This window comes from Plodia interpunctella, chromosome 29 (assembly GCF_027563975.2).
Source record: "Plodia interpunctella isolate USDA-ARS_2022_Savannah chromosome 29, ilPloInte3.2, whole genome shotgun sequence".
In the NCBI taxonomy this organism is placed as follows: Eukaryota; Metazoa; Arthropoda; class Insecta; order Lepidoptera; family Pyralidae; genus Plodia; species Plodia interpunctella.
Window position 1 is genome coordinate 3,062,203 of NC_071322.1, and position 12,033 is coordinate 3,074,235.

Below are 12,033 nucleotides of genomic sequence, written 5' to 3' on the forward strand. Positions count from 1 at the left end.
TGTCTTATAAGATTTATTTATTTATTTATTCATAACCTATATCAAATCACAAGTTGTCGAGATATGTGCAGTAATATAAAAACTAATAAATAAAAATCACAAAAAATATAAATATGTATTTCAATTATTCTTGCTATTTAATAAAATGACTCCCATGTTTTTCGGGTACGTAGAATGTAATATTAGTTTATTTTTAAATAGCTTCATTTCTTATTTAATTGAAATACCATTTTGCCAATAAATAAAATATAATAATTTATCAGATCAATTCGAAATTATAACCACTAACATATTATTTTTGTTACCTTGTAAATTATTATTGTTTAATTGTTTGAAAATTTAATTCAGATGTACATGGTCTAAAATTACATGCGTAAATATTTTAAATGTGACTTTTAAAAACAAATCGACGATGCCTTGTACTGTGTTAAGGTCTGTTCAATTTAATATATTTTTTGAAAAATATACAATCCAATATCTGAATTTTACACATTAAAAAAATTTATCAAAATTTCGTCGCTATCAATCCTTTCAACAGTTGTACTCTAATTAAAATTGAGCTTTTCAAAAGTTTTCGTTTACGTAAAAAAAAGACAATCATTTGTAATTTTTATGTTCTATTTTTCGTAAATTAATACAAAATGTTTTTTTTTAAATACATATTTAATTCTACAAAAAATTGGTACATATTGTATATATATAATTATAAAATTGGAAAATGTACTAGAAAAATCACATGATATGTTATTAGCATAATATGTATACGCGATAGTGTAAATGTATCTAAAAAGCTGCTTATTACTACAAAGTTCACTTATAAATCACTCTACGGTAGTCACTTTCTAATATAAAATTCATTTATTTATTTATTAGTAATTAGATCTCACAGTGCGGTATCTCTCAATCTAACCTGACGGGAAGCGTAGATGATGTGTAGGGTGTTACACGATCAAAAAATGACAATGAAAACCTACAGCCATTTGTCCCCGGATGTGTGTAATTATAACTCATATCTTTGTAATACAATAAGCGCTAGACAGAGAAAACTGTAGACATCATATGTTTCGTTTCGCTCATACAAGATAGAGAAACGCGTATTAGAAATACACGAGACAAAGCGGTTAATATCTTTATCTCATACGTCTAGTCTAGGTTTTCAGTTTTTTATAATAAAAAAATCACACCCATATAGCAGGAAATCGAGAACATATTTCACATTTGACTATAACAAACATACAATTTATAAAAAAAAATTACATGTTCGAAGCTTAAAACTAACATAGCAAAAGTGTTAATAATACAAACGTTGACACTATGGAGGACAGCCATTTCTGTGGCTTTAGTTGTATCCAAGTAAAATAAGGTCACTTTTTGAACACAATATATTCCTAAGACGTCACTCAAGATTTTTTCATTATTCATAACAAAATTCTACGTCATTATCAGTAAGTGAATTGGGTTTATATTGTTTAATAGTAAATATTTTTTCACGAAATATTTTCCTAAGGACTCAACACATAGGCATATGTTGGCAAATTCTCAATTTTACGAGGTACGGACATATAAATATACCAAATAATTTACAGATGCCCATATCCATGAAAAAGCCTTATAAATTAGCGAATATTTTGATTTATTATTATGTAAATATATGATTTGAATACGTTAACAAAATATTGGGGCAATATTTGCTGTGGACGTTATGAACTATATTATTAAAAAATAATTTATTTTAGCAACACACACTCGGTGTATAAACAAAAACCTTTGGTCGGCAATGCTGACTAAATAAGTAATTTTATGTAAATAGTCAGCGGTGCTGACTAAATTATTCGCCAGCAATTTGGCTTTATTAATTAATTATTAAGCTTCAATTAATTGAGAACCTCTAGTTATTTGAAATTGGTTAAAATTAGAATAATTTAAGTTGCAAATGAAAAAAAAAATATACGTTACACAATTTAACTCTTCGAATACCATTAAAAAAATGTAGAAATTCAGAAAAGTTTAGTCCATGTATAAAATTCTTCCTATTTTATATTGTATAAAGAATATAAAAGTGTATACGTATTATATATAAAAAGCTGCGTATTTAACAACACCATTACACTCAATAATGCTTACTATATTTTAAAATGTCAACACATCCAAAAACCATGTTCCGTCCAAAAAAAAAAAATATATATATATACTAAGTGTTGTAATGTATATATGATTTACAATATCATACATTTGATTAAAACCTGACACCAATGTTAGCAGTAACACGCACGAAAAGAAAGATTATCGGTAGCTAGATTTTGCCCGCGGCATCGCCCGCGTGATTGCCCACGGGGGCAGTTATTTTTCCGGCATGTCCTTCTCCAAACAACATTTCTGATTGGTTGAGTAGATAGAGCTTGAAGAAGTAACAAACTTACTTTCCAATATTAAAAATACGAAAATAAAATTAAAATATGTTTGTTTGTTACCTCCTCACGCGTTATCTACTCAACCAATCTTCTTGAAATTTATATATGTAATTAAGAGTATGGAGAAGGATGAGGGGTGACTTTCAACCTGTAAAAAAACTATTGTTCCCGTTGGATTTGCGAAAAACCTGTATTCAATTGTAGGTGGCGCTAAATATACATTTTACGATTTTGCAATAAAAAACACTAGATGGCGCTGTGTGTATTTTAACGCGCTAACTATCCCAATCCCACGAAGAAAAAGCTGTTCCCGAGGGAATTTAGGCGCCCGAAACATTACATATAATAAAACAAAGTCCTCTGTCGCGTCTGTCTGTCTGTTCGCGATAAACTAAAAAAAACAGGGTGTCCACACTTCACACAATCACTCTCTCCATCAAACTCTCTCGCTCTCTTCATCAAAAGCACGTTTCGCCGAATTTTTTTTTATATCTCAAGTTAATTAAACCTAATGTGTTAATTAAATGTTTCTACATAACCTAATGATGTCAAGCAGAACTGAATACACCGATTGTTTTCATTCAAACTTATCTAGATTTTGAGAAACCAAGAAAAGTTTTCGACGCAACTTGCTTTCGATGAAGAGAGTGATTCTGTAAACTGTGGATAACCGCTCAAAAACTACTGCACGGATTTCCATGCGGTTTTCACCAATAGATAGTGTGGTTCCTGAGGAAGGTTTAGCCGTATAATTTATTATGTTTTTACCCGAGCGAAGTCGGGAACGGCCACTAGTTTATAATATTACTAACTGCGCCACGGGGCTTCGCGCTCCTGTGAGAGTTACGGGATAAAAAGAACTGTACTGTTATTCCAAGTTATATTCCACCCGCGTACCAAATTTCATAACAATCGGTCCAGTAGATTTTGCGTGAAAGAGTACAAACATACACTTTCGTGTTTATAATGTAAGTGGGATAAATTTACCGTATATGAAACTTGTTAGCTTTGAGAGCTGATCGTATTTTCTTGACTAGAGTTGACGGCTGTATCAGAATGGAAACTTCGCTTCCGTGCATACTGAGCCGATGCATCTCCTCCTCGCCGCCCTGCGAATATAACAATATGCATGATCATTATTATCTCGTATCTAACGCATAACCTTCCAAAGGCGCATAAGGTATATAGAGACTAACATCTTTTGTTCCACGACTTTTGTCTGAACTTTGGTAAATACAAAAAAAAAACACTTTTTTTTTAAGTTTTAATGTCGTTTCTATAAAACGTTAACTCTATATTCGATTCTGCTACATAACGCTACTGTACTGTCTCGTGTCGCTCGGCTATTAATAGAGTTAACATGTGTAGAATCGCAAAGTAGATTGTATTTATTTATATTAAAAAAAGAAAACTATATAACTATAAAACAAAGCTTATTAAAAAAAGAAAACTATATAACTATAAAACAAAGCTTGTTTTGTCGCGTCTATCTGTCCTAACGCGAAAATCTCAAATGTGATACCTGACGGATGTTCGTACGGTTTTGACCAATGGATAGAGTGATTCCTTGGGAAGGTGGTGTTCGTGGTGGCGTTAAGGACGTTTGCAACTTTTTTGTAAAGAATCAAAAGCAAAATATAAAAAAAAAAACCCCCAAATTGGGATGTAAAATTTTGTATGAAAATCGTGTGCGAGGGGTTGAAAGTTTGTATGAAAATCGTGTACGTTCCGCGTTCGCAGGGAAATTCGCGCGCTAAGCGTGTTTTGAATAGAAATAAAAAAAACCTTGAGCAAGTTGAGCGGGCGGTTGTTGACCTCCGTGACGGCGCCGCGGCCCGCGCGCACGCCCGCGGCCCAGCCCGGGGACCCGCGGCTCACCCGCACTATGTTACACTCGCCGTCCAGCTTTATGCCTGCCAATATTATTTTATGCAATCTGGGGGCACGGCAGCGCCCCCGCAAGTCGAGCAAAAAACTCCTTTTCTCGAAGCAATTCAGGCCAATTTCGAACCCCAATAACTTTGTTGTGTTGTATTGTATAAACACTGTAAATTTCAAATTTCATTCACTTTGAACCAGTAGTAAAAGAATTTTGACTTGTTAAAATTTCTTGATTTTGTCACTCACTCACCGATCATCAAAAGTCTAACGCACTTCTAGCAGACATAGAACCTTCAAATTTAGAATACAATTAGTGTTTAGTGTCTAAATCAAGGGAAAACCTAAAAATTTTGGTCCAGTTTTACCAAATGCATTAATAACTTTGTAATCCCATAGGAAATTACATAGTTACATTTGCAGTTAATGAATAATTGTACCTGTATGATGGAAAGGGTGTGTCCAGCCCATGAAATTGAACAACATTCTCATAGGAAAATATGTTGAAATATGAAAAAAAAAGCTACTTTCCATACAAATTCGACTTATGACTACAAAAATAAGTGAGATGCCATCAAAAAAAACATGCTGTAAAAAACCCAAGTCTCGCTCAGTTTTTTTGCAGTAAAAAGTTGAAAGATCCATGTAATACCAAGTCGATTAATTTATTTAGTCCCTACTTACTTTGTTTTGATTAGTTTTAAAATTATATTAGTAATAATAATATTGTAAATTACTTTTTCAGTTTCCGACACAATGTATCTTGTTTATGAAATAAATAAATAAATAAAATTTATTGAAAGAAAAGAGAGTAAACAAGTTTTTTTTTCTATAAAAATGTCATTTTCGCCACAAGCTTTCGCATTCTGGTCGGAGAGTTCTTGTGGCATTTAACGCGTGACAAAAAACCCATGTCCGTGCTGTAAAGGGCCGAGCAGTTACCTCCTCGTCAGCATAATAATGTATTATGTCAGGGAAACCGAAGTGACGTGGGAAATATCGACTCTGTAGGAGAACTGGAAGTTGGAGAAGTCTACAGAGAAGTTTTTTTTTTTTTTTCATTGTAACACACTTCAACACTCTCTCTCTGATCTGAGCGTATTCCCGGTTACTTCCTCAGCCGTTGAGCGTCGGAGCCCAGGGGCCGCTTTCCTACTTTTTCGTCTCCACTTCGCACGGTCGTCGGCATCGCTAGTTGTCAGACCATAAGACTAATATATTACATTAAGAAAGTAATTTTGAATTGAATTGAATTGAATTAATCTCACCTATATTTTCGTTATCCCTCCTATTTATAACATATATTTTCCCCAACGGCACCCGATGGAACAATATGTCCACCTGAATAAGTCAAAAATATAAACATTTAAGAAAAACATATATACTTTCTTTGCAACATATAAATTAAAATAAACTAGACAGATTTTGATGAAATGATCGACACCGCAATCGATAACTTATTCAATACTCAACACAGTCTGGCTGCGACCACGGCGACTGCAAGGTCGTTGAAACGTCAGCGATATTAAATAAAAAAGGTTCGTCCTAAATCCCTTTAATCCTACTAATATATGTATGTATGTTACAGTTTCACGCAAAATCTACCGGACCGATCGTTATTAAATTTGGCACACGGGTAGAATATAACCTGGAATAGGGTAGTTTTTATCCCGAAATTCCCACGGGAGCGAAGCCCCGGGGCGCAGGTAGTATAATATATGTAGTTTAGACATAGTTGTAGTTTTAAGATGTATATAACAGATCGGTTAACATCAGAGAAATGTTTTATGACACATAAAGAAAGATAGGATCTCTTATTAAAAATATTTCGTTCGGTTAACTATATCTATACTATTATTATAAAGAGGTAAGCGTTTGTGAGTTTGTATGTTTGAGGCGGGTAACCTCCGAAACTAGCGAACCGATTTCAAAAATTCTTTCACCATTAGAAATGTACACTATCCAAGATTGTTATAGGCTATATTTTATCTCAAAATTCCCACGAGAGCGAAGCAAGCAAGCAAGCACCCCGGGCATCGTCTAGTTATATATAAATTTTTTGTTTTTCATCAGTACTCGATCACAATCATATGTTTCGGTACCTTTTGACCATGTACTTTATTGTGTACTTACATTGTTCTATTACTGATAAAAAATTATACATAAAATTATATTTAAAAAATGGTAAGCCCTTTTGGCATAATAGGGACCAACAGTTTGAATGAGTTTCTTTCGGCATTTCTTCTCAGCAGTGGTCGTTCCGAAATGCTAGTAGTTTGTAGCTTTGGTAAATATCATTTAATTTTGAATATGACGTGAAAAAGTGTGAAGGCCTAAATTAATACTAATATTATAAGAGAAAAGATTAGTATTTTTGTTTTTTTTTTTGTTTGTAATGGATAAACTCAAAAACTACTGGGCCGATTTTGATGAAATTAGGCACAGAGATAGACGAAACCTTCTGGAGAGACATAGGCAAATTTTTTATTGTGGTTTCACACGAGCGACGCTGGGACAGACCTCTAGTATCTGAATAAATTATTTGATTGGATTTGTTATACACGTCACACACGCTTTCCAACTTATGTATCATGATAATAACAATGAGATGAAAAAAATTTAGAATCGAGCGGAAATTTCATAACAGTGGGGTGTGTTGATTAGTTAAGATTACTCTCTCTAATGAAAATACGCCGGCGTGAGACGTGAAGGGATGAATTAAACGATTATATTTTTGATCGAAGGCCAATTGATTACTCACCCTCAGAGTGCGGTCCTGTTTCAACAAGAGTGCCGCGTGCTGGGCGCTCCTCGGTGTCAACCTGCCCACAGCCGCCACGCGGTCCCCCGCCCTGCCGCATACACTCCGCCCCGCGTTACCCCAACAACATATCCTGGACATATACAATTCCTTGTATATATATTGTATATATATATATATACAAAATTATCTTACCTACAATATTATAAAAGCGAAAGTATGTTTGTTACCTCTTCACGCGTTATCTACTCAACCAATCTTCTCAAAATTTCGCATATATATATATAATTAAGAGTATGGAGAAGAATAAAAGTCTTTCATGCCGAAAAAATAACTGTTTTGGTGGGAAATATACGCGAGCGAAGCCGCGCGTAAAAATATAAACATCGAAACCATACCTATTGGTCAAAACCGCATTAACATCCTGTGCAGTAGTTTTTGTTCGCCAAACAGACAGACAAACGCGGTAGAAAATACTGTTTATAATATGTAAGGATATACAATTTATTTTCAACCAAAATTTCACCCCCCAAAACTTACCATACTTGATGTTCATAGTCGACGAACGCGGGCGGATCCCGGACGGAGACGGAAGCGGCGACAGCGGAGCCGCGTCGCTGCTCCGCGCGCAGCGCCGCCGCCTGCCGCGCGCGCAGCGGCTGCAGCTGCGGCGGCGGCGGCGGCGGCGGCGGCGGCGGGAGGGGGACTGGTGACATTTCACCTGGGACATAAACGATAGTCCAACATTCTACTTGGGGCAAAAATACATTTTTTATATGTATGTTTGTACCGAGATAACTTTCGAACCATTGGTTCGACTTCGATGAAATTTAAAAGGTATGTAGGATCTGTCAATAGAATTTTTCAGTTCGTGAAGCATCAAAATCGGTTAAGCCGTTATTGAAATATTCATAACTTTGTAAAAACTCGTCAACATTTATTGTGTACGCGAGTTCTGAGTTCGCGGCGAACAACTAGTTTACAACTACTAGCTTCAATGGCAATATGCAAAATGTATGGATTTTGACTACATGAAATGATTTTATTTATTATTAGATGCCCGCGACTTCGTTAGCGTAGAATAGTTACTTCTGAGAGTGTAATTCTATTGTTTGCGAATGTGTTTACCCATGCAAGAATAATAATATCTAGGACCAACATTTTTGTGTGATAATCAATTAAATCGTCTTTTCAACAGGATTTTCATACAAACTTTCAACCCCATTAGTCATATAGGGGTTGAGTTTTGAAAAAAAAAACACGTAGCCTACGTTGGAACGGGGTTATTTAACTACAAGCTTAATAAATCATTATGTAAAATAGATTAGCAGTACTTGCTAATATTTTCATAATAAAATCCATACTCCCATATGAATATTATAAATGCGAACATCTGTCTGATCTGCTTTCACGGCTAAACCGCTGGGCTGATTTTGATGAAATTTTGTATGCATGTAGCCTTCAAACATACAAGATAACCTATTTTATATCTCAAAAATCAACTCCCAAATTACTACAATGGGAGGGGGTGAAAGTTTGTATGAAATTCTTGTCTGTTCCGCTTTCGCAGAGAAATTCACGCGGGCGAAGCCGTGGACCAAAGCTAGTGGACAGATGAATCTCACCGTTATTCAGAGAGCTACTTCTTCTCCTGGCGCCGTCAATTCTTCCTTCAGGTCGTGATCTGCGAACCACCTTCTCCGGGGATGTAATGGCGCGGGAACTGTAAGCGTTATTTTAGGAATCCAAATAAAAATGACAATTTTTGACATGAGCTTTTCTTTTGACAGGGGCGCGGGTTCAATTCCCGCTCGATTTTAGATTTTTTTCATCTTGTTATTATTTTCCAAAATAAGTTAAATCCAAAATAGCACGTGTGACATGTATAACAAATCAATTTAAATGAGCTTTTCTTGTCGTCAGATACATGTTATGGCATTTAACGCAAGACAAAAAACCCATGTCCGTGTAAACGGTTGAGGAGTTCCCTCGTCTGGAGTCGATCCGGGCTGCACCAATCAGGTCATGCTTATCACAGTAACGCATTGTCATGGAAACCGAAGCGACGTGGGAAATTTCAACTCTGTAGGACAACTGGAAGTGGGAGAAATCTAACTTGCAAGATTTGTTTACAGACAGACAACGGGACAGGTGGAACTAAATAAAAGCTTGTAATTACATATTTTTTTTTTACAAATATTTCATTCTTGACGCAAGCTTTTGTTGTCTTCAAAAAGATATAGTTTCATTAAAGGCGGAGCCGTGGTGGTGCAGTGGTTGAGCATGTCCGCCTGTGATCGAGAGGTCCCAGGTTCGAATCCTACTCGTCCCACATGAGTTTGTATATCAATCTGATTCATGTATTGTAGTATTCATCGACCACCACTTGCTTCCGGCGAAGGGAAACATCGTGAGGAAACCTGCACACTGGTTGAATCAACTTGTGTGTGAAATGGAGAAGGCAAAGGCGGACCACTCCAATAATAGTGCCAAGAAAGTCTTTGTGTGTTTTATTCCACGTAATGACCACGACCCTCAGTCATGAGGAACTATGAACAAGAATCGTTATCTAGTTGGACTCGAACCTGGGACCTTTCGGTACACAGGACTGTCTTAACTGTCTAAACCGTTGAACCACCACCGGTTCAATAAGAAATTTAATATGAGTAAGCGATTGTTACCTATCCGTTGTCGGTTCCTGTCTTGTGGGGCTGTCGTGTCTCCTGCCGCCTATTCTTAATTTTGTCAACAGTGAAAACTCTGTCAGGCCTCGCTTCCATATCGGCTTGGCTGGTGATGAATCCGATTTGTCTGCATAAATAATGATGCATTTATTAAACTTAAGCTAAATAAATAAATATAAATATATTAGGACAAATCACACAGATTGAGCTAGCCCCAAAATAAGTTCGAGTCTTGTGTTATGGGATACTAACTCAACGATACTATATTTTATAACAAATACATATATATAGATAAACTTCCAAGGTCCGGCCTAATCAGAAAAAGATCATTTTTCATTATGACCCGACAGGGGATCGAACCCGGGACCTCACGGTTTAGAGGCAAGCACTTTACCACTGCGCCACCGAGGTCGTCAAAACGAAAGCTAACGGTAAAAATTTTGGGGTATATACTTACTATTTACAAAACCATTATATACTTGAGGATACTTATTAATATATATTTTTTAACCTGTTCTGTCCCACTGCTGGGCAAGGGTCTCGCCCAAGTCTTACCAATTTAATAATATATTAATATTTATTTATTTATTCATTCATTCATTTATTATTAGTAGTTGTTCGCCGCGTATTTAGACTTCGCGAACACAATATTTTTTTTTACAAAATTGTGAATATTTCAAAAACGACTGAACCTATTTGGATGCGCCATGAACTTAAAAATTAAGCATTAACAAGCCCCAATTTAATGTATTTTTAAGATAAGAACACACACACGATAAGGAACTGAAAATCAGTGTATTGCTCGTAGAGTAATAACATCACTGAGTTGTGGCCTGTTTAGATTACTGCAGCACACACACCCATAATCACTTTTTGTACTTACCCACTCTTTGTTTCTTTTTTGGTAATCTTAATTTTTTTGGTTATCATGTGTGTGTGTGTGTGTCTGTAGTTTTTATGAATAAACTTATTTCTTTCTATTCTGTTCTATAAGAAAGATATTCGTGAAAGTCATGTTACATTCCTTTAGGCGACTTGGATAAAATCGGATTTTTGCTAACACACACGATAAGAAAGATTCCGTCTCAAGAATCATAGTTACTTGCACGATAGCTTGTGAAAATTGACTCACCAGTTTTATTGCCATCCCTTTTTGGACTCATACTAGGCCTTATAAGCATCTCCCTCACTCTATCGCCACTGTCATACGCGTTTTGACTCTGAGATCTTTCGATATTTGTCCGCACTCGCACATCACTATTACAACACACCACATTCACTGTTCTATCTTGTCTATCCCCATTAGTTGTTCTACTGTTGACAATTTCCTCATGTCTATTTGTAGTGACATTATTATTAGGATATAAATATTCGTATGTAGATTCGTTCGCTGTGTCCAAATTTGGTAAAGAAGATTTCCTAACTTTCTCCGCATGTTTTAATCGAGACACAACGTTTTCGTTCGAAGTTGATGCCATACATAATCTTTCGTATACACCTTCTTGAGATTTTGTTTCTTCGCTTTGATTTGTGTCAATATTGTTTGGATCGTTGGTTAGTTTAACCGTTGAATTGTTCGTTAAATTGACTGTGGAATCGTCGGTTAGATTAACAGTTGTAGTCAGACTCAAATGTCCGTAGTCTCCATCGTTGAAAATAGCACCATATCGGTCTTCGGTGTTAACAATGTTAACAAAACTGTTGTCCGGTTGGATCGTTACGTTATCGTTGACTGTCAAGTTGACTTTCTCGTTGAAATCAAAGGTGAAGACATCTGTTTCTGGTCCAAGCACAGGGATCGCTGTGTGAGGTGGATTTTTATTCGATACTTGGATCACAGTGATGTTAGTTGCTTGCGGTTCTTTTTCACTATAACAAGGGAATAATAATATAATTAATGCTTGACATTATACATGTGAAAGTCAGCCTTTCATGGGTAAGCTAAGCAGATTTTGATGAAATTTGAAATAAATATAGTTAATGACCTAATGATATACAAAGGTTATTTGTGTATGTATAAGATGATAATAAATATCCCTAAAGTAAAATCACATAATTAAAAAATAAATATTTAACATATATTTTATCATACCAGCGGCGCGTTTACACTTAAAAACTTTCTCTTGAATAACTCTATCTATTTAAAAAAATCCACGTCGAAATCGGTTGCTTACTTTTAAAGATCTATTAGGAACAGACAGACCGAGAGTTAGAAGCGACTTTATTTTATACTATGTAATATAAAATAATTATTTTAAACAATATAGCATTTTTATTCGTAAGTAAAAAATATAGTCAG

General features: G+C 35.4%; 1 protein-coding gene across 1 annotated transcript in view; it reads right to left on the reverse strand.

The window, feature by feature from the left end:
• LOC128682136 (uncharacterized protein) overlaps positions 1-12,033 on the reverse strand; it is a 21,590-nt gene continuing 9,557 nt past the window's right edge. The window contains exons 8-15 of the mRNA XM_053766683.2: positions 10,867-11,603; positions 9,732-9,861; positions 8,676-8,773; positions 7,591-7,771; positions 7,051-7,183; positions 5,558-5,630; positions 4,197-4,324; positions 1-3,520 (exon numbers count right to left, since the gene is read on the reverse strand). Coding sequence (XP_053622658.1) covers positions 3,395-3,520; positions 4,197-4,324; positions 5,558-5,630; positions 7,051-7,183; positions 7,591-7,771; positions 8,676-8,773; positions 9,732-9,861; positions 10,867-11,603 — 1,606 coding nt within the window. The 3' untranslated portion in view covers positions 1-3,394. The remainder of the gene's footprint in view (positions 3,521-4,196; positions 4,325-5,557; positions 5,631-7,050; positions 7,184-7,590; positions 7,772-8,675; positions 8,774-9,731; positions 9,862-10,866; positions 11,604-12,033) is intronic.